General features: G+C 49.4%; 1 protein-coding gene, 1 long non-coding RNA gene and 1 pseudogene across 31 annotated transcripts in view; 2 read left to right on the forward strand and 1 right to left on the reverse strand.

Annotated features, from left to right (window-relative positions):
* LOC102550355 (uncharacterized) overlaps positions 1-8,036 on the forward strand; it is a 32,348-nt gene extending 24,312 nt beyond the window's left edge. For all 6 annotated transcript variants that reach the window (XR_015624842.1, XR_015624838.1, XR_015624841.1 and 3 more), the window contains one exon: positions 6,958-8,036. This is a non-coding gene — a long non-coding RNA (uncharacterized LOC102550355). The remainder of the gene's footprint in view (positions 1-6,957) is intronic.
* Mroh4 (maestro heat-like repeat family member 4) overlaps positions 1-19,694 on the reverse strand; it is a 32,110-nt gene extending 12,416 nt beyond the window's left edge. For 6 of the 25 annotated variants that reach the window (XM_087559534.1, XM_087559533.1, XM_087559530.1 and 3 more), the window contains exons 1-14: positions 19,046-19,175; positions 18,706-18,792; positions 17,851-18,105; positions 14,976-15,076; positions 12,901-13,049; positions 11,854-11,946; positions 11,519-11,635; positions 11,201-11,320; positions 10,462-10,608; positions 9,854-9,976; positions 9,683-9,759; positions 9,011-9,146; positions 5,245-5,340; positions 3,485-3,589 (exon numbers count right to left, since the gene is read on the reverse strand). In XM_087559534.1, the coding sequence (XP_087415660.1) occupies positions 3,485-3,589; positions 5,245-5,340; positions 9,011-9,146; positions 9,683-9,759; positions 9,854-9,976; positions 10,462-10,608; positions 11,201-11,320; positions 11,519-11,635; positions 11,854-11,946; positions 12,901-13,049; positions 14,976-15,063 (1,251 nt within the window). In that variant the 5' untranslated portion in view covers positions 15,064-15,076; positions 17,851-18,105; positions 18,706-18,792; positions 19,046-19,175. Of the gene's footprint in view, positions 1-3,484; positions 3,590-5,244; positions 5,341-9,010; positions 9,147-9,682; positions 9,760-9,853; positions 9,977-10,461; positions 10,609-11,200; positions 11,321-11,518; positions 11,636-11,853; positions 11,947-12,900; positions 13,050-14,975; positions 15,077-17,579; positions 17,753-17,850; positions 18,106-18,705; positions 18,793-19,045 lie in introns of all 25 variants that reach the window. The other 19 variants (XM_087559531.1, XM_087559526.1, XM_087559520.1 and 16 more) reach the window with 9 other exon arrangements.
* Positions 19,695-20,887: 1,193 nt separating this feature from the next.
* Positions 20,888-21,534, forward strand: LOC148004844 (large ribosomal subunit protein eL29 pseudogene; annotated as a pseudogene).
* The last annotated feature ends 3,230 nt before the right edge of the window (positions 21,535-24,764 follow it).

A 24,764-nucleotide genomic window follows, 5' to 3' on the forward strand; every position in this document is an offset into this window, starting at 1 on the left:
AAGCCTGCGCTGAAGGACCTCCTGTGGCCTCTACTTGTATTGCGCACACCATTACCAACACAAGTCTCACTCAAGTCCTCTTAGAGGGGCTATTTCCATCTCCCCTGACAGTCTCTTTTCTTCTAGGGGCCTGAGCCCCCTGAGTGTGAGCACAGAACGGTGTACCTCTTTCTCCTCTCTGAAGGCCAGTCCTTAGCTCCTGAGTAGAATAGGCCTCGTTGCCCCAGCCAGCCCCAGACTGGATCCTCAAAGCCAGCCCCACAATACCCAACTCAGTTTCTGGTAAAGCTCTCATCCGCATCAAACCTCTGTCAGGTCTAACTGCTCCATGAGGACCTTAAAAGCCATTTCATTCACAATACTGAAGCTTTAATCTTGATTTCACTTCCAACAAATGGAAGAATAGCTCAGGATTCTCATGTGCCCCTCTAGCCACTGTTTCCCCTTAGTCTGCTCTGTTTAGATCCCTCTGCTCCCCTCCCTTCTTCTGACAGGGGACACTGGGTATTTTACCTCAAACGCCCCTACTGTCTGTTTCATATGAATCAGGACACTTAGTGACAAATGCAACAGTCACAGTCACAAAAATCTAATTCAACATCAGCATCATTATCTAATTCAGACTCTACACTCAACGTTCATCAGCTGTCCCAATATGGTGACACTTCACACACAACACTACACACACACACACACAGCACTACACGCACACACATACACACAGCACTACACACATGCACTACATACACACACATACACACACACACACCTATCAAACACAACACTACACACACAGCACTACACGCACACACATACACACAGCACTACACACATGCACTACATACACACACACATACACACACACACATACACACACACCTATCACACACAACACTACACACACACAGCACTACACGCACACACATACACACAGCACTACACACATGCACTACATACACACACACATACACATACACACAGCACTACACACATGCACTACATACACACACATACACACACATACACACACACACCTATCACACACAACACTACACACACACACAGCACTACATACACACACATATACACACAGCACTACATACACACACACATACACACAGCACTACACACATGCACACACACACACACAGAGAACTCTTCCTTCACACAACAATCCTCACACATGCCTTACATACAAGAGCTTGACAGATGCTTAAACACACGTGCACACACGTGCACGTGCGCACACACATACACACACATATTAAGAGAATCTAGTGTTCAGTTCCAACTCTAGTACAAAGCCACATTCTCTTTCTCTGATGGAGGCCTTAGTCTGTTTGCAGGAGACCCTTTCTTACAGAACCCCCACACCTTTTATCATTCATAAATTAAATTTCAGAATATTTAGAATATTGTACACAATAAAGTTTCAAATCAATAATATTGCAAAAACCAAACTACAGAATTTTTAGCAGTCTTTATGGCAATTTTTAAGATTGCAGTTACAGAGAGGTTACAATAAGTCAGCTCAAAATTCGATAGCTTTGGCAATTTGAATAGATGCTCATGTGCGTATCATCTTGAGGGTGATGATTGATAGAGCAGTTTATTTAGCTCACAGTTCTGGACACTAGCAGACCTGACATCAGGTAATGCCTTCTGGACTCTCTCACTGTGCGCTGGAAGGCACTTGGCACTGGTGCATGCCAGATCAGTGTGCAGAGACTTCCGGTCTCTCAAGGGATAACCAATTCCTGAGAGAGGCCAGTTTCAAGGGAAAGACATAATTCCCTGATGGAGCTCACCTCCCAACATCATCAATTTCCACACGTCCACCATTATACTCGACTTTCAGCTTCTCAGCTCTCTCTCTTCAGTTCACCCCTGTGAATGGCTGGCCGTGTGTTGCCATAGTGACTTGCCTGTTATTATTGCTGGACATCTACAGGGCTCTCAGCTCGGTTCCAGTATGAATAGAACCGTATAGGCATTCTTGCATAAGCCTCTTTATGGATATAAATGTTCACTCCTCTTTGGTAAATATCTAGGATCAGACCTATGCGGTTAGGGCATAAGTGTGTATTTAACTTTCAAAGAAACGGCTGGAAGTTCTCCCAGGAAGTTTTAACATCCTACACTCTCTATTCTATGTGAGACATTTCCGGGACTCCACACCTTGGCCAACACTTGCTGTTCCCAGTATTTAAATTTACTCTTCCAGTGGGTGGGTGGTGGGACCTCATGGTGGTTTTATTTGCATTTCCTTTCTGACCAGTTATGTGGGGGCACATTCATTTTCAGGGGTTCTGCAATGTCCCTTTTTATCTGCTGCCCATTTTAAGGGCTGGCTAGTTTCCGTTTTTTTTTATTTTTGTTTTTTTACTGAGTTATAGTTGATCACCTTTTGTGAGATACACACATTGCACACTTCTTGCCCATCTGTGTCTTGTGACTGCTGGGTGCACAATAGTTCTCATTTGATGAAATCGATTTGATCAATTTTGGTTTTGAGATGGGGTCTCCTATAGTTCAGTCCTCAAACCCAATTTGTAGCCAAGAATAACCTTGAACCTCTGATCTTCCTGCCTCCACCTTCTGAGTTCTGCAATGGCAAGAATTCACCATTACACCTGAGTCACGTGGTGTTGGGGCTCCAGCGTAGGACTTGGTGCGTCCTAAGTAAGTGCTCAGCTAACTGAGATACTTCATGCCAGCTTGTTCTATCTCATTGGTAGCTGCATGCTGCACAGCCAATCTGCCTGCTCTTCCTTTATGAGGAGGGCCTGACTTCTAGAGATCTGGAAGTTGTCAGCTTGAATTTAGTCATTCTATCCTCTTCTTTATTTCCCCCTTTTCCCCTCTTCCTCTCCCCTTCCTTCCTGACAGGATTTTACTATATAGCTCATGCTAGTCTCATACAATCCTCTGGTCCGTCTTCTGAGTGATGAGCTAACCACACCTGGCCCGTAAGAAGCCCTGTTATGTCTTCCTGTGGGGTAGGGTGGTAGCTGACGTCCACTGCCCTAGGGAACTTGGCTTGTCTCAGTCTTTCCCATCTAAGCCAGATGTCTCCATGTGAAGCAGCTGGAGCATGAGGGCACAGTGACAGGCTCTCTCTCTCTCTCTCTCTCTCTCTCTCTCTCTCTCTCTCTCTCTCTCTCTCTCTCTCTCAACTTCTCCATTCCCAGCTCTCAGATTAGCTGTTTCCAGGGCCGTTTGAGACATGGGTCCTCCGCACTGCAGCTTTCCTGACCAGACCCCCTACCCTCTCACTCTTCCAGACTCTGCCCTCTGTTGGGTCCCTGTTCTTGGCTTTGGGATGTCCTCAGGCCACCCTATTGAGCTATAACCACAGCCACAGACTGAATACTCCAAGAGTGCCTGTGGCAAAATCATGCCCCTCCATGATTCTGGATCATGGATACTGACCTCCATTCCCCCGTCAGGTGTTGCCCGTGGGTTTGAGATATAGGGAACTCACAGCAAGCTTCAAAGAATCCACCACATATTGCAGAAGCAGGTAGGTGGACTGGACCGCCCGGCTGCGCTCATGGATCTTGTCAGATTTCAGCCAGTGCTCTATGTGCTGGGATAAGTAGAGCAGAGCATAAGAACCTGGGCCCACAGACCCCATTGCAGCCAGCTCTAGATAAGCTCCAAGTAGGACTGGAAGGGAAGGGTAACAGCTACCCAGCCAGAGCACTGGCCTCCTTGCCTGTTCATCATGGCCTGGGGTGCCTTATAGCATTGGGCCATCTTAGATATAGGGAAAACCCAAGAAACCTTCGTGTTTGTTCATAGCCAATACGATTCTGCTAACACCAGCCAAAAAAAATTCTATGGTAGACACAAGCCTCCTTCAACTCAATTAAACTTCAATATTATCAACCTTCAGGCCATGTTAGGTCCCACAGGTTAAGAGCTCTGTCCCCAAGACCTCCCTATCTCTGGAGGCAGTCTCAAGCCCCAACTGTGGCTCATGCTTCAGTCCAGCCTGCTATAAATTATATTAGGTCACCTTTCATTTCTGTACCAAAATATTCAAAGATGACTGACTACAGAGATCTTTGGTTATATTGGTGCATGGCTCTGGAGGACTTTCAGAGTGGTGATGGCCTTGGTTACAGTCCTAAGGACACCACATCAAAAAAACAGGAAACACATATGTTCCTATTTCTTCCCATCACCCTCCACCTCTCATAAAGGCTGTCACAGGAGGGCTTGGGGTATAGCTCAGTGTTAGAGCACTTAACTTAGCATGTTCAAGATCCATGTACAAGGGTTTGGGTTCAATCTCTACTTAGTACTACACACACACACACACACACACACACACACCACAGCCACCAGTATCCAACCATGAAGTTTTCTGCCTTTCTCCCAACACTGTGTCTGGCTTAGGCTTGTAGCCTTGAAGTGCCTCATGGTGGGGACCAGGTTACAACAGAGACCTGTGTTCTACCACACCCATGGGGGCCCTGTCACTCCTCCTTTAGTGTCATTCAATTTCCTGGAGCAATGCACACAACTTGGGAACACTTGGGTATGTTTGCCCATTTATCATCGAGGACATGGCAAGGTCACAAGCAGACATCACACAGAAAGAACACAGAGGGCCACAAAGCGTCCATGTTGTTCCTGGTCTTGTGCCAGGTTTGGATCTCAAAGGTTCAGACATTGGGAAGTCTCCTGAGCTTTGAGCTCTGGGGATCTAGGCCTGGGTGTGGGTTGATACACAGCTACCTTAGAGGTCCTGGAGTCCTGGATGGGCTCTAGATTCCTCCAGTGTGGTAGTTTGTATATGCTTGGCCTAGGGAGTGGCACTAGGGAGTGGAGATGTGGCCTTGTTGGAGTAGGTGCAATAAAATCCTACATAAGACACTTGGGCGCACATACAGGCAACAGGAAGGCCACAAAGGGTACCAGGGAGAAGTATTGTGACCTTGCTCGCAGCTGGTAAATTGGTAGTGATACCCAGCCCCCCATCTCTGTCCACCTGTCTATGTATCTGTCTGCTCTTTTATCTGTCTTTTTCCCTTCTGCTATATTTCTACTATGTCTCTACCTGTCCCATCCTTACCTTTGTCTCATGTCTGCCTACCTTGATCTATTTGTCTCTTCATACCACACACACACACATGCACGCACACACACACGCACGCACGCACGCACGCATGCACACATGCACCAGCCACCCACCTGCCCACTCTGTAGTAGCCCAAGATGGTTCACAGGCCTCACCTGCAGAAGGAAGCAGACCTCATCCATGCTTGGGTTCTCAGAGATGAAGTTCTGGAGAAGTAGGTCGAGGGCACGTACAGTCTTCTTGTACAGAAGCTGGCAAAGGACAGGGTCAGCTAGCCTCACATTGCCAGGCCACCTCGTGGTCTCTCCAGCTCCTCCATGAGGCCTGGGCCTAACTCTGGCAGGTGAGGCCAGATCATACCATTGGTAGTGGCTGGAATGGTGAGACTTGCTTCCTGACAGGTTTTGTTCTAAGAGGAGGTGTGGGGTGAACATACAGGTCCCTCAGGTATGTCCTCCCCAGCTCTGCTCACCCTTCTCCTCTATCCTCCTCTCCTGATGCCTGCTGTTCTGCTCTCTTTCCTGCTGTTTTCCCAAGGAGGATTTTTGGCTAATGTCTCAGCCATTGAAAACTTAGCAGATACAAATAAAACATCTTAGTTAGTTGGTTAATAAGTTTTTGTTTGCTTGGGTTTTTGTTGTTGTTGTTGTTGTTGTTGTTATTTCTGTTTTGTTTTGAAACAGGGTGTCTTTGTGTAGCCCTAGCTGTTCTGAATCTTGGTCTGTAGATCAGGTTGTCCTGCCTCTGCTTCCAAAGTACTGGAATTAAAGGCCCAGTTTTCCCCCTCCCCATCTCTAATAAGGATTAAAAAAGAAAGAAAATAATTCTAGATGAAAAGATTATTTTAGATGATAATCTTCTCTCAAAGTGAAGGAAGGTTCCAAAATAGAAATAAATCCAGAAAAGTAAAAACACACAGAGATCCAGAGGCCCAAGCAAGTCACTGAGCAGTCAAGGATTCCAGCATGGTGAAGCCATCCACTCTGAAGGCTCCTGACACGGTGGCCATACTCTTATGTAGAGATGTTTGAAATAGGAATACAACACGATAAGTTCCAGGACAGCCAGGGCTACACAGGAGAAACCTGTCTAAAAACAGTTAAAACAGCCACGAACATGCTTTAAAGCTGAGCGAATCTGAGGATGGCCTTGCACCTTCCCTGAATTGTAAACTTACAATTTTCTAGAAATCTCACAGGCAGGATAAGAGTGCCCATTTCCAGTCAAAGACACAGCTTAGCCTCTTCATATAACCCTAGCAACCCATGATCTTACCCTATCAGACTGCACCCACTTCTGGACCCACCCACTTCTGGAAGCATCTAAGAATCTCATTTACCTAAAAGAAGGTTTTTAGTAATCAGTTGGACTGGAACTTAAGAGCTACTGATGTTATTTATGTGCCCATAGATGATTTAGTCCTGACGTTTTCACACTTGGGTATCTTCTGCCTCTTTGGGTGCCTCTATTTCTACCAACCCCATGCTAAGTCTATGCTAAGCTCTCTTCCTAACAATACACAACTCTGCTTCAAATTGGATGGTCTTGAAATTCCTTTCTGTGCAAAGTCAAGAATCCTGGCTTTCCCTGAGTATGTGTCCCCATGTCTCTCTCAAGATCAACAACAATGTCTCTTCATTGTTGTGCCCAAATACCTGACTGAGGCAACTTCAAGATTTGTTTTGACTCACAGCTCGACCCACTACATTGTATCATGGTGGCAAGGCATGGTGGGAAGACATGGTGACCCTAGCAAGCTACTTGGACTGGAGCTTGCAGTACACTTTCTCACATGACTCAGAGAAAAGAGCAAGGTCAGGCTGGAAGCAGGACCAGGCTCATCCTGGTGATCCATTTCCTCCATCTAGGCCCCAGACTCCAAAACTGCACCGCCAGCTGAGACCAGGAATCAGAGACCAGAAATCAGAGACCAGGAATCAATCAGAGACCAGGAACCAGAGACCAGGAACCAGAGACCAGGAACCAGAGACCAGGAACCAGAGACCAGGAATCAGAGACCAGGAACCAATCAGAGACCAGGAATCAGAGACCAGGAAGCAATCAGAGACCAGGAACCAGAGACCACGAACCAGAGACCAGGAATCAATCAGAGACCAGGAACCAGAGACCAGGAACCAGAGACCAGGAACCAATCAGAGACCAGGAACCAATCAGAGACCAGGAATCAGAGACCAGGAACCAGAGACCAGGAATCAATCAGAGACCAGGAATCAGAGACCAGGAATCAATCAGAAACCAGGAACCAGAGACCAGGAACCAGAGACCAGGAGTAGGCTCATGAGGAATGTTTGCCGCTGACAGAGAGGTGGGCTGCAGCATTCAGCGTAAAGCCACGGTGCTTCCTTTCATCTGTCCCCACAAAAATTCAGCTGAAACCTCAAACTACAGAACTTCTAACAGAAAACCCAAGCAGTCTTTGTGACCCTGTGGTAAGCAAACTTCCTAGGCATCACACGCAAGCATAGACCATAAAAGAAAAACCAGCAGACTTTTTCTAACCAGCAGCAACTTCTCTTCAGAAGTCACAACCCAGAGAATATAAGAGAGCCTGGACTTGGAGAGAAGATTTTCAAATGCCAACTACAGGCTTATAGATAGAGTGCAAGTGAAACTTTAAAAACTGCATGGGGGGGAAGGGGGTTGGGGATTTAGCTCAGCGGTAGAGCGCTTGCCTAGGAAGCGCAAGGCCCTGGGTTCGGTCCCCAGCTCCGAAAAAAAAAAAAAAAACTGCATGGGGTGGGGGGACACTGGCAAGATGCATCATGGGGATAGAGATCCTTGCTGTTAAACGTGGAGACCTGAGTTAAATCCCTAGGACCCATAAGGAGAGAAACCATTTCCTCAAGTTCTCCTCTGATCTCCACATGTGCACCACAGTACAGACAAACAGACACACAAAGCATGAATGCAAATAAAAGCTAGTTTTAAAAAACCTACCTAGGAGCCCATTCCAAAGATAGTAGGGAGAGCTAACTAGACATTCCACCAAGGTTGAGCACACGACAAGGTGCTCATCCCAGTGGCCAAAATGAAGCTAACAAAAGCTATGATTTACTGCCAGGAATCAGCCGGTGAGGTAGCACATGGTCCCAGTTGAACTCCACACAGGAATGGCTGCCACTTCCCTTGTGACCACATGGAGGTGAACTTCCCTTGAGACTCATCCATCTTTCTCAGTTCCCTGAGCTCACCTAGTATGACCTTGAGACCATCCACACAGCAATGTTTCACGTGAGTTCTGGGTGCCTAGTCCGAGACCACGGTTCAACTACCTGTGACCACATGGCCTCTCTGGCTAACCTGGTCCTATTCTAGGGCCAGGAAACAAACTGGCTTCAGAGGCTTTGTTTCTTTATTTGCTTATTCTGTTGAGCAAAGCTTAGTCACCCTCAGAAGTCAGATGGACTTTTTCCACAGCAGGCGTCCTCCCTGAACATTGTATCCTCCCCTGACTCCCTGTGGACAGAGTTGACCTGGTCCACCTTGGGTATGGCTGGGAATGGGGCATAGCCTAGCTGTATGTTAAATGTCTGCAAGAGTGGTCAGAGGCACAGGAGTGACAGCCAGCCCTATTCCTGCTTCAACCCCCCTGGAGACAGCCTGAGACAGCAGGATAGGCCTGACCAGCTAAGGACCAGGATGTGTCACCTCAGTTTGAAGGTTGTCAGCTCTTCAAGTCACTAGAGTACAAAGTACAGGAAGGCTGTACATAGTGCCAGCACAGCACTGAGACCAGGGTCTGTTTGAGCAGATTGAGGAGCCTGTGTTCCAGGTGAGACAGATCTACACCCAGACAGAGCTCCTCTTCCTGCCAGGCATCAGACAAGGCTAAGTCCTGGCCTAGCCCCAGGAACCCACCCACACCTCTGGGAGGGAGACATGCTCAGCCCAGGGCATCACCGTAGTATTTGGGGCTTGTTCCACTGAAAGTAAATCTTCTTTTAGGTCTTTGCTTGGAGGAAGCATGTACACGCTCTGCAGACAAGTCTTCAGGACCTGGGACTTGAGCAGCGGTTTGAATCTGGGCCGCAGGTTACTGCAAGTGAACAGTGACAGGCTGGGGTGCGATGCTGGCCCAAAGGGTCCCCAGCAAAAACATGTCAACACAGTTAGAATATGAAAATAGGCACTGTCTTGGCTCAGGGCATTGGCGAGGGTCACCACAACGGGGATTGTGGTGAGCTGTTCAGATTCATTGACACTTGCTTGGGGGGAAACCTACACACATTCTGGAGTCAGAATCAAAGCTATGGATAGGTCAGCATATGTCCAAACATAGACAGCAGTGAGATCAGGCCCAAGGATGAAAAGCTAAGCTTTGTGTATAACATGGGTTAGGGCCTAGTCTGTGCTCAGGACTATGTTTAGTGTGTGACTATGGCTGGTGCTTAGTTTTTGCCAGCATTAACTTACCTTAGCAAGGCAAACTTATTCTCTCGGGCAGAATACACAAGGCCTCAGCACATCCAGTACACTGGTGCCCCCTTAGGCCCCAGCCCCTCACACACTGACTCTACCACAAACTCAGGACTTTGCCTGTCTTCCTTCCCATGCCCTGGGACAGTGAGTTACCTCAGGCCTACGATGACCAGTATGACCTTCTGCCGTAAGAAAGTAGTCAGGGAGTTGGGCTCCTTCTGGAGGATGTTCTGGAGGGCAGAGGAAGAGCAAGTGTGACAGCTGCCTCTGGCTTGGTTACTCTGGTCCTTGGGAGCAGCCAATGTGGAGTCCAGCGTCACTCACCAAGAGGCACAGGATGAGCTCTGGTATCTGAGTGAACTTGTACCTCTGGGAGCCGTACTCTGCCTGGAGCGATCTGGTGAGCAGGATGGCCGCAGAGAGGAAGCTTGACTTCAGGATCTCATCCTGTCCCCCCACAGATGAGCCAAAGGCCCAGTCAGGGGACACTTCCCTAAAACCCTGTCACACAACCCACCAGCCCCCTTATAAGAGGACCAGGAAGGTATATACCTCGCACACACACACACACACACACACACACACACACACACACACACACACAAGCATACACAATACCCTTCATACACAGGACACAGAGCTATCACATATACACAGCAACCTTATTCACACATACAAGTTCTCTGCCAATTGAGGAAGCTAAATACAGGCTTCCCTTCTCCCTGGATCAGCCTCACTACTCTGGAAAGGCACAGCTTTATCGTAACCACCTGCAGCCAGAGCACTGGGGCACGGAGTACAAAGAGCAGACCCTGAGTGGGCTCTGTTCCTAAGACACCAAGCATGCTATGCTCAAGTACTGCTTCTGTGAGTTAACCCAGGTGCTCTGCCCACCCACCCTGCCTTTCTATAAGAGGTGGGGCAGGCCTCACACATGGGCCACAGGAGAAGTAGTACACCATCCTCGAGGCGATGTTGTCCACCCAGGGCAGGATCTGCTCCTTGGTATGCTTGGCTATCTGCCCATAGCACAGTAGGGAGGTGCTGCTGACCCATTTCCATCGAAGGCTGCTCTCTGCCTGTGGGTGGGTGACAGCTATGCTGAAGGGTGCCAAGCTCTCAGTCCTCCCGGCCCCCACCTCCCTCCTGCCAAGGAGAAAGTTGAAGCCTCTGTAGTGACTTAGGGTGGTGGCCATCAGTCTCCCTCCTCCACAGGCCCAGTCTTAGGGCTGACACTAGTCCTCTTATCTAGGAAGTTGCTCTAGCTGGTTCCCCAGGCAAGCCTCCTCCTTTGGGATTCCTTTGTAGACTCTTCCCAGCACAGTTCCAGAGGTTGGAACTGGCCAGGAAAGTGGAGCTTCTCCGTGTATCTACTAGGTCCAGGGCACATCTGAGAACTTGAGGCCTAAGCATGGCATAGTTCTCAAAGACTTGGGATGCTCCTTGGTTCAAAATCCTTAGCTCAATAGTGTTCATTCCTAAGGTCTTGGGAAGGGAGATTCCTATGAAGCACAGACACAAAGAAGAACCTTCACCCTCCTCTGTCCCCCACACTTACCCCTAAGGGAAGTTGGCCAGGCCAGAGCCCTAGTGTCACCAGTGTGTAGGCTGGCACCCTCTTTGTCTAGTGTTGCCCTGTTCAACATGCTCCAGTACTTGGGATCTCCCTACCTGGCTGTCTTCAGACATAACAGCTGAACGCAGAAACTTGGTACGGCCCAGATGCTCCAACAGGGCCCACACCTCCTCCAAGTGCTTGGTGGAGGCCAGGCCCACAGCCAGTGCAATGCCCTGTGTACCAGAGGAGCCTGTGAGGTAGCCGGCAGGTGACAGCACAGGTCCTCCTCCAGCTCAGGGCTGTTCTTCCACCAGGGCTGCCTCCCAGGGTGAGAGTCACACAATACCACAGTGATGTTGAATGGGGCATGAGGGATGGGAGCTAGTAGGGAGACACAAGACAATATTCTGGGGTGGGGGGTCCTGACCCACCTCCCGCTGTCTGGCATGCTGATGGGACAGATCCAGGAGGCTGGCCAGGTGGGACTGCACCTGCTCCACGCCGGGGCACTCACGGAGGATCATGCCGTAGAGGTGGAAGAAGAAAGCCTGTGGCAGGGCAGGGTGGAGTGCAGGCTAATACTACTAAGAAACCCACCCGTCTGAGCACAGCAGGGCTGTGTGGGCAGAGCTATTCACTCCACCCCACCCTCCTCCAAGAGGGAGTCCTTTCTCCTCCTGCTGTGTGAGACAAAGCATGGAAGGTCACCTTCCTGAAGCATCTCCACAAGGCTGAAACAGCTGCAATTTGCCTACGGGTCACTGACCTTATCAGTAGCCTTCCTGGGGTCCAGGCTGAGAAACTCTAGGAGCTTTTGCACAGAGGCATCCCGGAATGACACTTCCTGCTTTTCCCAGAACTGTGGGGAAACTCGAACTCAGGCCCTGCCAACCCTTACGCAACTCCCAGGGTAATAGGGAGTCTAGAGCCAGCAGGATATAGCCCTACCAGGATTCTGAGTGGATGAAGGACAGCCTGCTCTCAAATAGGTGAGGAAAAGCCAAAGTTAAAGTCCCTCTGGGAACCAGAGCCTCAATCCTAGGTAAATCTGGCCATGCCTACCTCTGCAGTAGTGCCCTGAGAGCCTTAAACAGAGACTGACATTCTTAGCAGCCGTAGAAAGTCCTGTTGGCATCTGGGCATGTCCCTGGTTATTGTGCCTCTGTGCTGATTGACCCTACTGGGTATTTGCCCATTCTGTTCTGACTGGTTTCCCCTCCCACCTGAGCTTAGGCTCTCAGTCCCATGCCCAGCTGGGACTGCTTTGGTAGCCTCTCTAGCTTCCCTCTGTAAGCACACAGGCCTGCTGTAATCCTCAAAAGAATGTCCCATTCCGATTGGCCCAGAGGAAGTGGACCACAGCTGAGGGAGATTGGTCATAAAAATTAATTTGATAGTCACACGCCATATATCTCAAGTCTTCAAACATTCCTGGTATTGTCTCTGGCCTTCAAGCTGGCATTAAGAGGACAGGAAAGTCCCATATAGGCAGTCCTGCTGCACCCTGCCATGAAGGCTCTCAGAGCGGCCATGAAACTGGAAATGGCCAACCCTAACAGGAGCCCCTGGGTAGACTCTGTGCCTTTCTACCAGTAGGTGGGAAGTAAGACACCCACACAAAGCCCCTGAATCCCTCCAACACCTTCCCATAGAGGGTTAGGAGTTTCAGGGATGGCCAAGACCTCTGGGAGTCCAGGAGTGGTACTTGCATTCAACATGGTGGCTTGGGACAGGTTACACAAGGTTCATTGGCTTCCTCCCAGGCCCCATGAATTTCCCAGCCAGTGGGGAGTATCAGTCTCTCTGAACCTACCTGGCTGTGCTTCTCTAGGAAGAGACAGATGGTGTCCAGCACTAGGCCCTGCTCCGTGACCAGCATGTTCTTGATCTTATTAACCACCATGTCCTCCCAGGGTGGGTTGACATTCAAGTACTCTCCCAAGATCCCCACATCCAAGTTATCTGTAGAGATTCCAGAAGCAAAAGGGGAGTACAAGCCACACCCACCAGTCCCCTCAGGACCTAAGGACCAACCTTCCTGAGCTGGGTGCAGAGGAGGACCCACCTAGAACCTGCCCTGTCAGGTCCCTGCTTGGCACACTGAAAGGACAGACACTGGAGGTAGACTCGCTTCCATCAACACAGATGCATCAAGGAGGCCTGGTGGCCAGCTCAGCATCGGATCAGGGTTTATCCGGTTGTCGTGGCAGCAGAGACTCCACAGGAGGCCAGGAATGTGGCCCCAGCTACAGGTCATTTGGAGTGACACTGACACAGTTCCTGCCTAGTCTCAGTAGGGAAACAGCTAGCTCCTCCCTTGTTTCAATTACAGCCCTGGAAGTAGACATCCAACCAACGGGGTTGCCATCTACAAGCCTAAACAGAACTCTAAAGAGAAGACTTCCTGGGGCCTGGCCACCCTCTGCAGAGAAAGAGCTGGAAAGGAGTTGGCTGTATCTATGGTAGGAGCTATGTGGACACACGAAGGCCTCTCCCTTGCCATCCAGTCAGAGATTCCACTGCCATAAACACATCCCAAAGAGCCACGTTCATTATCAATGGGGTGGGAAGGTGACTCCTGGAGCTGTAATTTTCTATCTCCTTGTGAGACAAAGACAAGAATGTCTGAGGGAAGCCAGTTGCATCCTACAGACATGTGGCTGGGAAGTGAGTCTTTCTCTGAAAACCCCCTCAGTAGCTATTCCAAGTGCAATCAGGAAGGCATGTCTAGAGCCACACCATTATGGCTTCCATATACCCCCAACTCCCGCAAGACTCATGGGCTGAAGACTTGGTCCACACAGATGGCTCTCATGCGGTCATGAGGGCTTGGTTTCATTCAGTGGCCTTATCTGTTGCTGTTGGTGTCAGTGTTGGCGTTGTGGGGAAATGAGGTCTGGATACAATAAGTAGGTCACTGGAATGCCCCTGGAAGGGTGGCTTCTTCCCAGTCCCTGCTTCCTGGCCACCATGTGGTAAGAAGCTTTGCCCATCCAGACCTTCCACCATGCTGTTCTGCTTAGCATAGGCCATGGCTACAAAAGTAGCCCCACTATGCACCAAATACTCTCAATGAGCCCAGACACATAGTTCCTCCTTTGCTTATGCCAGGTATTTTTGCAAACACCGTCCCTTCCTCACCAACAGAGAAACCCTAAAGGTTTCATGATGGCTGTATGTTACTTCTGCATTGTCTAGCATTTTTACAAAGATGATATCCAAAGCCGGTCATGATGGTTGTGCAAGTAAAACCTAACTCTGCTTTACACATGGGCTGCCTCATCACTGAATGCTTGTCAGACTCAATCTTTGCAAACCATGACCTACAGGATCTGGTACCAGAAATGCTATACGGGGTCCTCACCTGAGCCTTGGTCTTGGCCCTGTGTCATTATGAAAGGATCTTGCTGCTGGCATCTGAGGGCATCACTCACCCTACCTTGAACTGGTAGCCAAGATGATGCACAACCCATTGGAAGTCAGTGATTCCTTCATTCATGCCCACACACCTTTTGCCTATATACCTGCCAGGTACTGAGACCCCTATTAAGCACAGCTGTATCTTAACCGGTTACACCTTATGCCCCCCAGAGCTGTAAGAATGATACAAGAGAAGCTGAGAGGTACCTACTCAGCTCGGTGGCAATGGTACCTAGTCTGCCCCACCTGACTGCTTGGATGTAGGGATGGTAGCACCATTTCAGCTGTCCTCCCTAGGGATGGAGACATCAAATGAATGGACTCTGCCCAGTGCCCTACTTCAGGAAGAGAGTAAATGATCTTCAACGCATACACTGTACGGATGTGAACACCTGCTCTCAGCCACCTGCTCATCCCAAGGGGCCTTGGCCTCCCTCAGCAGTGTGCCCACCCCCTAACCCCACTTACTAAGCTCCAGCTCTTGCTCCTGTCTGGGCAATGGATGATTGGCCTTTCTACGGGGAGAGGATCTTTTTGTGGAGCCGACAGGAGCCATCGCCAAGCATAGCCTAAATGGAACCAGTAATTCTTTGAAAGGCAGGACCTGGCAAGGACAGGGTATCTATATCCCTTACCTACTTGGGGACAGAAGAAGGCCACAGGGACTCACAACCTCCTCCCTTGATCAATTCAAGTCTCTCCATGGCCCCCATATTCACTCCAGAGACAACAATTGGTCCTGGAGGCAACAGTGTGCTATCCAGAAGGCCATAGTCCAGCCTTTCCTGCTCAGCTACTGTGGTGGTCTGAATTTGACTTCCCATGGGCTCCAAGGCTTGCCTGCATACAGCCTTGCTTCCCTCCATGATAATAGTCGACTAAACTTCTGAAACTGTAAGCTAGCCCTCAGTCAAATGCTTTTTTTTTTTTTTTTTGGTTCTTTTTTTCGGAGCTGGGGACCGAACCCAGGGCCTTGCTCTTCCTAGGCAAGCGCTCTACCACTGAGCTAAATCCCCAACCCCAAATGCTTTCTTTTATAAGAATTGCCTTAACTGTGATGTCTCTTCACAGCAATAGAACAGTGACCAAGACAGCTCTAACACAGCTACTTAACATGGGTGTGGTGGGGACTCTGATCCCACTCTGATGCTTCTACCCTGACAATCCTTTTTTCTGGCATCCCCAGAACTCAGCTCCAAGCCCTTCTTTTGGACCAGCCATCCTACCCACACATAGGTTTCAGAGGTTCTCCTTAGACTTGTTAAAATGTATCTTATGTGTGGGGATCTGGGGACCCTATGTGTCCCCGAGGCCACCTGGAGGCCCACAGTCCAGAGAACCTGATTGTAGGTGTTGGCTACAGATTCACCCCATGCTTGGGACATTTCAGAATTCTGAGCAAATGTCCCATCTGTCCAGCCTTGCCCAGTTAGGGCGTAGACCAGACCCCTAGGCAGCAAGCTAGCCAGTTTCCCCCATTAGCTCACCTCACTGCTGCCCATCCACACCCCTGCTCAGTTTGGGAACCTCCCAAGGATCCTGAGGGCCACTCCCTAGCATTGTTCCATCTTGCAACTCTATTGTAAAGCTTTTGCATCAGGCTCCTTACCCCACTTTCACTGCTAGCTTAAATGGATTTAAAGGACTCAGGAGATTGACCAAGCACATGTCTAGGTGTGTCTGTGAGGGTGATTCCAGAAGAGATCAGTCAAAAGGAGAAGACCTGACCCAAATGTTGAGTGGCATCATTCCATAGGCCGGGATCCCAGATGCAAGGAAGGGTGGGAAGGAGGAAAGTGTGTGGGTGCCAGAATCCTACAGTGTCCTGGCCTCCTATGACTGTCCTCAAGATGTTCCTCCCTGCCACGCTTTCCTCACCATGGCAGATTGAGACCTCTGAAGCTGGGAGCCAAAATTCCCTCCTTTGCTTCTGTCAAGAATTACTCAAGCTATTAGCACCCAACCCACTCCCTCACATCCTGAGGCTCCTCGTTCTCAACACCCTCCTCTGCCCCAGCCCCATCTGCAGTTCTTTCCAAGCTCAGCCCTGGCTGGGCTTCTTTACCACCTCTGTCCTAAGGTTCCTCATGGCTTCTCTCATTAATTCTATGGCATGGGGGAACCTCTGAGCACCTACCCCTCCTGAGAAGAAGGTTGTTTACCTTCAGACCTACATGATCAGCAGGCCTGGCACTGTGGGTGCTCATGGTACCAGGAAGGAACAGATGCTATAAGCAATGAGTTGACTATAAGTGACAGCTACAGTGTGATTGGCTGGGCAAACATGGCTATGGGTGGGGAAGAGCATGAGGCCCTGCCTTCTAGCTGAAGGAAGAGCCTCTGGTGGCACTCTGACCATTCACTGTTTTTTGTGCCCTCTCCTGTCCAGTGCCAGGGGCTAAGTATGGCCCAGTGTTGATGGCCTTAACACTACACCATTTTGAGAAGTCTATTGCCCATCTGGGGCCTCAAGGTCCTACCTGATACCTAAGTGTCTGACCTTGCTATGACCCCAGCTAGAGCCTCTCCTGTCTGCTTTAAGTTATTGTCTACCCGAGCCAGAGCTGACCGTGGATTTCCAACCTACAATGGCCATGACACATCTGGCCTTAGCAACTTCAGGCTGTTCTGTCCTGATTCTTTCACCTAGAGATCTTACTTAGTAGCTCCACCCATCAAGTTAGAGCGAGGTTCCATGGATGTTGAACCTCTCCTTTGCAAACTGGACCCTTCCAATCTTTCCACGGAAGCCACAAAAGCCATTCTTAAGTGACTGTCCCCAAGTCTGGGGTAGACGTCAAGAGAAATGGGGACGAGAAGGCTGCATGGAGGACATTAGACAAAGAAACCAAAGTAAGGGTCAGACAATGACCCAAAGTGAGGGAGCCACTGAGGGCAAAGGGGGACAAGTGTGGCTACAGATGACAGATAGGTCTATAACAAAAGGCTTGCAGAGAATAGATGGGACACTGCTATACGTTCTGCCCACACTTCCCTTCCTACTCCTTGCTTGTGCTAGCTTCTCCCATGCAAACTGCTTTTCCTCTTCAACCTAACCCAGTCAGCTCGCACCTAGCAGGGCTAGCCAAGGAACCTAGAGATCAGCTTTTCAGATCCTTCTGTGTTCCAGTGTGTCCAGGGGTTCTCATCTGCTGGCTCTCTCCACCCTCTAGTCCTCAGTCAGCCCCATAGGCCCTGAAGCAGCTGCACAGCTCCTGCGGCCTGGTTCAGTTGGCTGCAGCTCCCTGCCAAGCGTCTCGTGGTCAGCCACAGTCCCATCTCCGTGAAGCCAGGGTCTTCTTTGGTTCTTTGAAGGGAAGGCTCGGGGGTCCCACCTTGTTACCTGGAGTGTTTCTGTCTTGACTGCCTACATGCCCTTCACTCCTTCGTCACCTTTTCATCCCTCTCTGCTGTGGCCTCTCCCACCTGAGCTCTCCAGCTGCCTCTTTATTATCTGGTTCTGGGTTAGTGTTGTGCTCCTAATGAGGGCCACCAGATCAGTGCTCTGCCTGTGCACTCCACATCTGCTGCCGTCAGTCTTCGGTAGATGAAGGAAGACTTCTGTGTGCTGGAAGGCAGCTCAGAGGTGACCTTGAGGCTAGTCAAAGAAACAGAAACACATGGAAAAGACCTGTTACTCACACATACATATGGCTTCAATGACAACGCAGAGGACAATCCCCACCAAGAGCCCCTGAGAACCACACTGGTCACCTGCACCTGCATAGGTCATTTGATGTTAAAGACTCCCTTATCCTGAGGCATCATGGCCTGTTTGTCCTAGACTCCCACTTTCAAGAATTTAGTCCAAGGGTTAAAAAATAGAAATAACCATTCACTGATTCTTCTCAGGCCTTTAATAGCCACAGGGGTCAAAAAGAGATGCTCAGTGGGCAGTGCCAGAAACCCGCTCCCAAAAATGTTCACTAACCACATGGATGTTGTCTGGCCCGGGGACAAAGACCCAGAATTCTAATTTAAGATCCACTTTCTCAAGGTATTGTGATTCCAGATTTTCTTTTCTGAATCCTCTTTTAAAAATTCTAGGCAGCAAGGGGGAAGGGTGCAAAGGAACATATTTTACTGTTATCAGAAAAACAAAATGACGACAAAAATGCTACTTAAAATTCAAAAGGCTGTGAAGTGTTTTCGGTTGGTTGATTTTTGAAAGGCAAGTGGATGTTCTGTAAAACCGTACCTCTGGTTTTGGAAGGGAAACAGAGCCAGGAGCTGGTCCAGGGCTCTGCCAGCACCTGAAGTCTTGAGCCTGGTGGCCTTGGGCACCCTGAGAAGAAGGGAAGCTGTGTGACAGGGGTTTAAGGAAGAAGAGGGAAAGGGTATTTCTCATCTTTCAGGGTGTGGGCATATCCACCCAGGATTCTTCTGCCATCTTATATAATATTGAAGCTTCTGAAGGAAACACCAATCCCCCACTGTGGGATTTGGTTCTCCTGGGCAGGGAACAGACTTGATGACAAAATCTGGACTAGTCCCCAGTTGGGGCTTAATTACGGGGAAATGCTTCCTCAAAGACAGACCTGTCTTTGAGTTATTATCCCCAAGGCTCAGTGGGGATTGTGCCCCAAGAAATCCAGCCAGAAGCCCCAGAAAGCTTGAATGACAAATTCCCAACAGCCACTGCCAGGAGGTCAGGAGGGAACCTCACCCCTGAGAATTCCATTCTGACACTGAAGGCAGTTGAGGAGTAATCAGAGACAAGATGTATCCTAGCTAGTGGCAGTTGGGCTCTGTGTCTTCTGAAAAACAAGAAGGGCTACTGGGAATAGTCCCATTGGTGATCTAAGGAGGAGCTCCTTTTGTAAAACCTTTGCCCATTTGACAGTCTCAAGAAGAGACTTTGTCTCCCTTAGGAGGCTTGAACACCGTGAGCAGCTGCTTGGCAGAGCCTGCTTCATGGTTTCGAAGGGCTGGGGAACAACTTGTTGGGACCCTCCCTAGAGCCTCTGTAATGTCTGCAGTTTGCTCCACTGAGCTCCAAGTCTGACTTGAGGTCTTGATGGCCAAAGAATGAACACTGTCAAGATGTTTTTAGGACAAGACAGTCACTGCAGACGCACCTAGGTTACCCCAGGGCGTTTGGACCAGTAGTCTACTCTTAGATCTGCAGTGCCCCTCAGAATGACAGTTGGAAGGGGTGTGGCTAAGCCAACTGTCACCTGCAGATCTGAAAGATCACCAGTAACCCCCAACCCAGTATGACAGACAGGAGCTGTGTAGGCTGAGAGGTTAGCTGTCCTAGAGAAACAGACAGCCCCATGAGTCCCCTGGCACTGTTCTCACTGGGCCTCAGGAACAACCTGCAGTCTGGAGCTGGCTTCAGCACAGGCTTGGCTCATGCCCAGAAGTTTTGCTTAAATTGGTGTGGTAACCCATCAGTAATGAGGTGTTTGGTTGCTTACTTTTGATTTCTTGAATGAGGGATACTGAGTCCCCCAAGTGTGCTTCTGGAACTCAGGGCCTGTTCATAGCTAGGCTTTGGGGACTTTTGCGGTAATCCTGATGAACAGTTTGACTCTCTATGAGTTGAGGCAGACAAAAGCTGTCAGGTGGAAGCTTCCATAGGCAGACAGGGTCTCTCTGGATGCAAATCTACCTACCCCTGGGAGAACAAGGGGCAGGCTGAAGCAGGTCAGACTGGTGTCAAGCGAATAGTTACCACAATGAAGGCTGAGTGACATATGTTGTCCAGAGAGAGGGTCCCTCTGAGAAGAACTGGTGTCTAGGGCTAGTCTCCAGTCCTCAGAAAATCTCTATATGAGAAACTCCAGAGTAGCTGCTGTGGCTACCCCAGGCCCTCTTGAGAGGCCTCCTTCCTCTCCAGAAAATACCCCTGAAGATGTCACTGTACCCTGCCCCCTCCCTGAGATATTTTGGGCTTTCCTTCCTGAGAGATGCAGACCTTCCTTCTGAACCTACTTCCTGTGGAGTATAGGAACCGCACAAGAATCACTAGTGAACATGTTAAGTGTCTTCCTTGAGATAAGTTTGAGTATCTTTAAGGGACATGTCAGTCTGTCTGTACTCCAAGAAACGATTTCTCATCTACATCTAAAAAAAGGCAGCAGGTGTCCAAGGACACAAGGTCTATAGCAGTTTTTTCTATGAGAGTGATTGGGGGCCTCATAGCCCTGGTTGAAACCAGGTTGAATTTGGCGAAGTTTTTTTTTTTTTAACTGTCCCAAATGTGTGGAGTGGAGTCTTCTATATCACAGATCCAAGTTGCCTCCTATAAAACTTCCATGATGTGAGTCTGGATTTGACCTGACACACCAACAGAAAAATGTCATGATGTATTTTCTGGTATACCCCCTGTCTCTGCTCTCCAAAAGGTGATGGGGCAAGTCAGGAAACTAACCAAGGCTGTGAAGGAGCCAGGGTTTGTGGAGTAGCTTGAAATAGAATCTCACTTTATCTGTGAGACGGTGACAATGGTGGCAAGAATATTCCTCCTGGCGGGAGCCACGGCTTACCATGCAGACATGGCCAAGTTCAAGAACCACACCACACACAGCCAGTCCTGCAAATGGCACAGAAATGGCATCAAGAAACCCCGGTCACAAAGATACAAATCTCTTAAGGGGGTTGACCCCAAGTTTCTGAGGAACATGTGCTTTGCCAAGAAGCGCAAAAGAAAGGCCTGAAGAAGATGCAGGCCAACAATGCCAAGGCAGTGAGTGCACGAGCAGAGGCCATCAAGGCTCTTGTGAAGCCTCAGGCCATCAAGCCCAAGAAGCCAAAGGGCTCCAGCCGCAAACCCAGCCATCTGGCTTTCATGGCTCATCCAAGCTTGGGAAGAAGATTTGAAGCTACATGGCCAAGGGTCGTAGGCTCTGCCAACCAAAGCCCAAGGTTCAAACCAAGGCAGAGGCCAAAGCTCCAGCTAAGGCCCAGGCCACAGCTCTAGCCCAGGCTCCCAAGGGTGCCCAGGCCCCTGTGAAGGCCCCATAGAAAAGGCTCCTGCCAGTGTGAAGACAGATGGACCCCTGTGACACAACTACCTACACACTATTTGCAGATGACCAGTGTCCTATGCTGTTTTTACAAATAAACTTGAGACAAGAAAAAAATATTCCTCCTGTTAGGACAGACGAAGGTACCACCAGACTATTAGTCACTGCCCCCCTATTTCAGGCACCCTCCTTGAGCTCTACTTTTAAGAACTGACATTAACACATCCTCAGAGCCATGATAGCACTGAGCGTAGCTTGAGGATCTGGATCGACTCTCCACACCCACAGCCCACAGAGTCCCTTGGACTTAAAACCTTGGTTGTCTACCACAGCGGGTGCCCCACACTGTTTTTAATGGTCTCTTAAGAACATAGAGATTCACCTAGGCTCAGGTCTGTGGAGGTTGTCTTTGAGGTCAGGGCCACTGGGCAGCCATTTTTTATTTTGTTTTGAGCAAAGCTACATGCTGTGTGTGTGTTTATTAGGAAAGACTAGAGCCTTCCCCTTTAGCCCCTCCTGCCTTGGCCTTTTACTTCTTTCGGTGCCTTTTCAAACTGGAGCCCATGTGAACCTATTGCTGTCCTAACTTCTGAAAGTGTGTAGTGACAACCTGGGACATACACTGTTTTACTCAAAAGACCTAATTTTTAATACATCCAGTACCAATGCATGAGCCCACAAGACTACCATGGAGACTGGAAGCATGTTCCTCCAGAGGCATGGAATTAGCAGAACAATCTTAGCCAAGCTTTCCTAGTTAGACCTTTTGGCCCCAGGGGCAATAGGGTTCACCATACCCTATGCGTAGTCTCCAAAGTTGTGTAGGACTGCGTGCCATGGTTAATGTAGCAACGAATTGCTTTGTACACCCAGACTTCTTATTCTTGGAACATGTCTTTTTCTCTCAAAACTGAAGTGCAAGATAGCTTTGAGTCTGACTGCTCAGCTGATCATATAGCTCATACTGGAAAAGGAAGCAGGCTTTGTGAGTTGGGAGAGTGAGGGTGCAAGGCTTACAGCTAACAGATACTGGATGCCTCTCTGTCAGGCATCTCCAACAGACAAAGAAATTGATTTGAATCAGACCTGCGTGCTGACCAGCTTCCAACCATTTTCATTTGGCCAAACCAGCAAGCATTGCCTGGGCTTCTGCAGCAGAGTCCCATAAGCCACTCTCTCTACCCCGCACCTTCCTGTGCCCTCCCCCCATAGTACCAGACTCCATATGACAAGTAGAATCTGTCTCCAAACTATGTCAAAGCGATGGCACCATTTCTTGTCTTACAAGAATCCCTGAGCAAAAGCTGAGCCTGGTCTCTGGATCAGCAGTAGGCAGGTGTCAACACCACCTCTCAGACAGGGAAAGGTTGATGAGCTCAGAAGAAAGGTCCCATCTGGGCCATTCGTGATATGTAATAAGGACCCAATGGGACTTGTTTCTCCGTACAGATTAAGAACAGAATAATGAGAGCAGATGACATGCAAAGATTATCAACAGAAAATGAGAAACAGAGGAGGACTGATCCTTCCTTCCCGGGAAGGATCCATCCAACCTGTTTGATTCTCCGTACCTGCTGCATTATAGAAGCAAGTCTCAAGCTCCTCTCTGGCTGGAGATCTCGGTGTGTTAGAGCTGAAAAGTGAGCGTTCCAGGATTGGCACTAAAGAGCACGCAGTCTGCAGTATGCTTTCTTAGACTACTCACTTGCTGGTAGCGGAGGCTGGGGCCCCAGCTCGTCAGAAGGTCTCGTGCCTGGCTGCCAAGTCCCTCTCTGTCACTGCCTGGTGCAGAGTCTTGGGAGTCTATCCTGCTTCCTAGCAAAGGGTGCTGGTGCAGTGTGAGATTCTGGTGCTTTGTCCATACAACACGTACTTGACCAAGCAAGGGAGGAAGATTTATTTTGGCTCGTAGATTCAATTGTTTTATCCCATGGACAACTGAATCCATTGCTTAGCATGGGAGATGGAAGAAACTACTTACTCCCTAATGGCCAGGAAGCAGAACGAGATATTTTCCCAATAAACTACTTTGAGCAAGACTCCCACCTCCTAAGTGCCACCAAATTATTGGCTCCAGCAACAGATTAATCCATTGGTGTGGTTCAAGTCCAGTCACCTCTCAATGACTGGATCCACCAGTTGGGCACTAAACTTCAACTCTTCGGCCTTCTGGGGACACTTCACATCCAAACCACACGGGGTCACCCTCACTCCTAAGAGGGACCTGAAGAAAAAGAGCCCTATCCCAAGGCCTGGGCTGTGTAAAGCTTTCCTGGGGCACTTGAGACTGCTTTTTTTCCTGACAGGCACAGAAACCCAGGGTGGGGCTTGCTTTTCCAGAGGCTTTTTATTGTGCTATGTTTTGTTGACTTGCATTAGCCTCCATTACCTATGGAGGTGGGGCAGGAGGGAATTTGGGTTACGAGGGAACAAGGCAGGGCAGGGTGGGCTAGTGCTGGAAGGTGGCTGATAGAGAGAGATGTAGGGTTGAGAGGGGTCTTCTTTCTACTGTGGCCACTGTTACCCATCAGGCTACCTCTTGAGTCTCTTCCTATTCTGCATAAAATAATTGAGAACACAGGATGTTCTGTCACCCGTCACATGGGAAAGGAGGGAGGCAAAGCCAAAGAGGCAGCAGCAGGGAAGACTTTTAAAAGCACAGGGCAAGCAAGCAGAGGAGGTGGCTCTTCTGCTTGGAGAATGGGTGCAGGCCTCACCAGGGAAAGGGAGCTGGGAGCTGGGGTTTGGAGCACATATAGACATTTGCTAGGTGGTGGAGAGGGAAGTGGCCTCACAGAAGCAGGAAGGGAGCACGGGGAGCCATGGCAAGATGGGTGTGGGCAAGCTGGAGGCTGAGGATACTGGGTTGGGATTTGTCCTCATGGATGGCCACACTGGCCAACACAGCAGAGGGAGGAAGTGGGCTGGTACCCACTGCAAAGTTGTTTGAAAGTGCAAGGTGTCTTAATGAGATTTGAAGGGCGTGGAGTGGAGGTTCTGGTGACATCTCTGGGCCCTTTCAAGAGGAAAGGCCCACTGAGGAGGAGGGACAGGGGGTAGCCACCCTACTTCCTTGCACCCAACTGATCTGTCACGCAGCAAGGACCAGTCAATGTCCAGTGGCTCAGAAAGGAAACAGGATCACCCAATCACGGGAAGACAGGCTGACTTGTCTGGCCTCTCCTCCCATCATTGGGCTGTAGTAGGGAAAAGTCGACATTCCTGAGACAACTCCCATGATTGCCTCCTCAGTTGTCCCAAGAGAGTGTCCCTCACCTTTGAATCT

Source organism: Rattus norvegicus, chromosome 7, assembly GCF_021556685.1.
Source record: "Rattus norvegicus strain SHRSP/BbbUtx chromosome 7, alternate assembly SHRSP_T2T, whole genome shotgun sequence".
Classification (NCBI taxonomy): domain Eukaryota; kingdom Metazoa; phylum Chordata; class Mammalia; order Rodentia; family Muridae; genus Rattus; species Rattus norvegicus.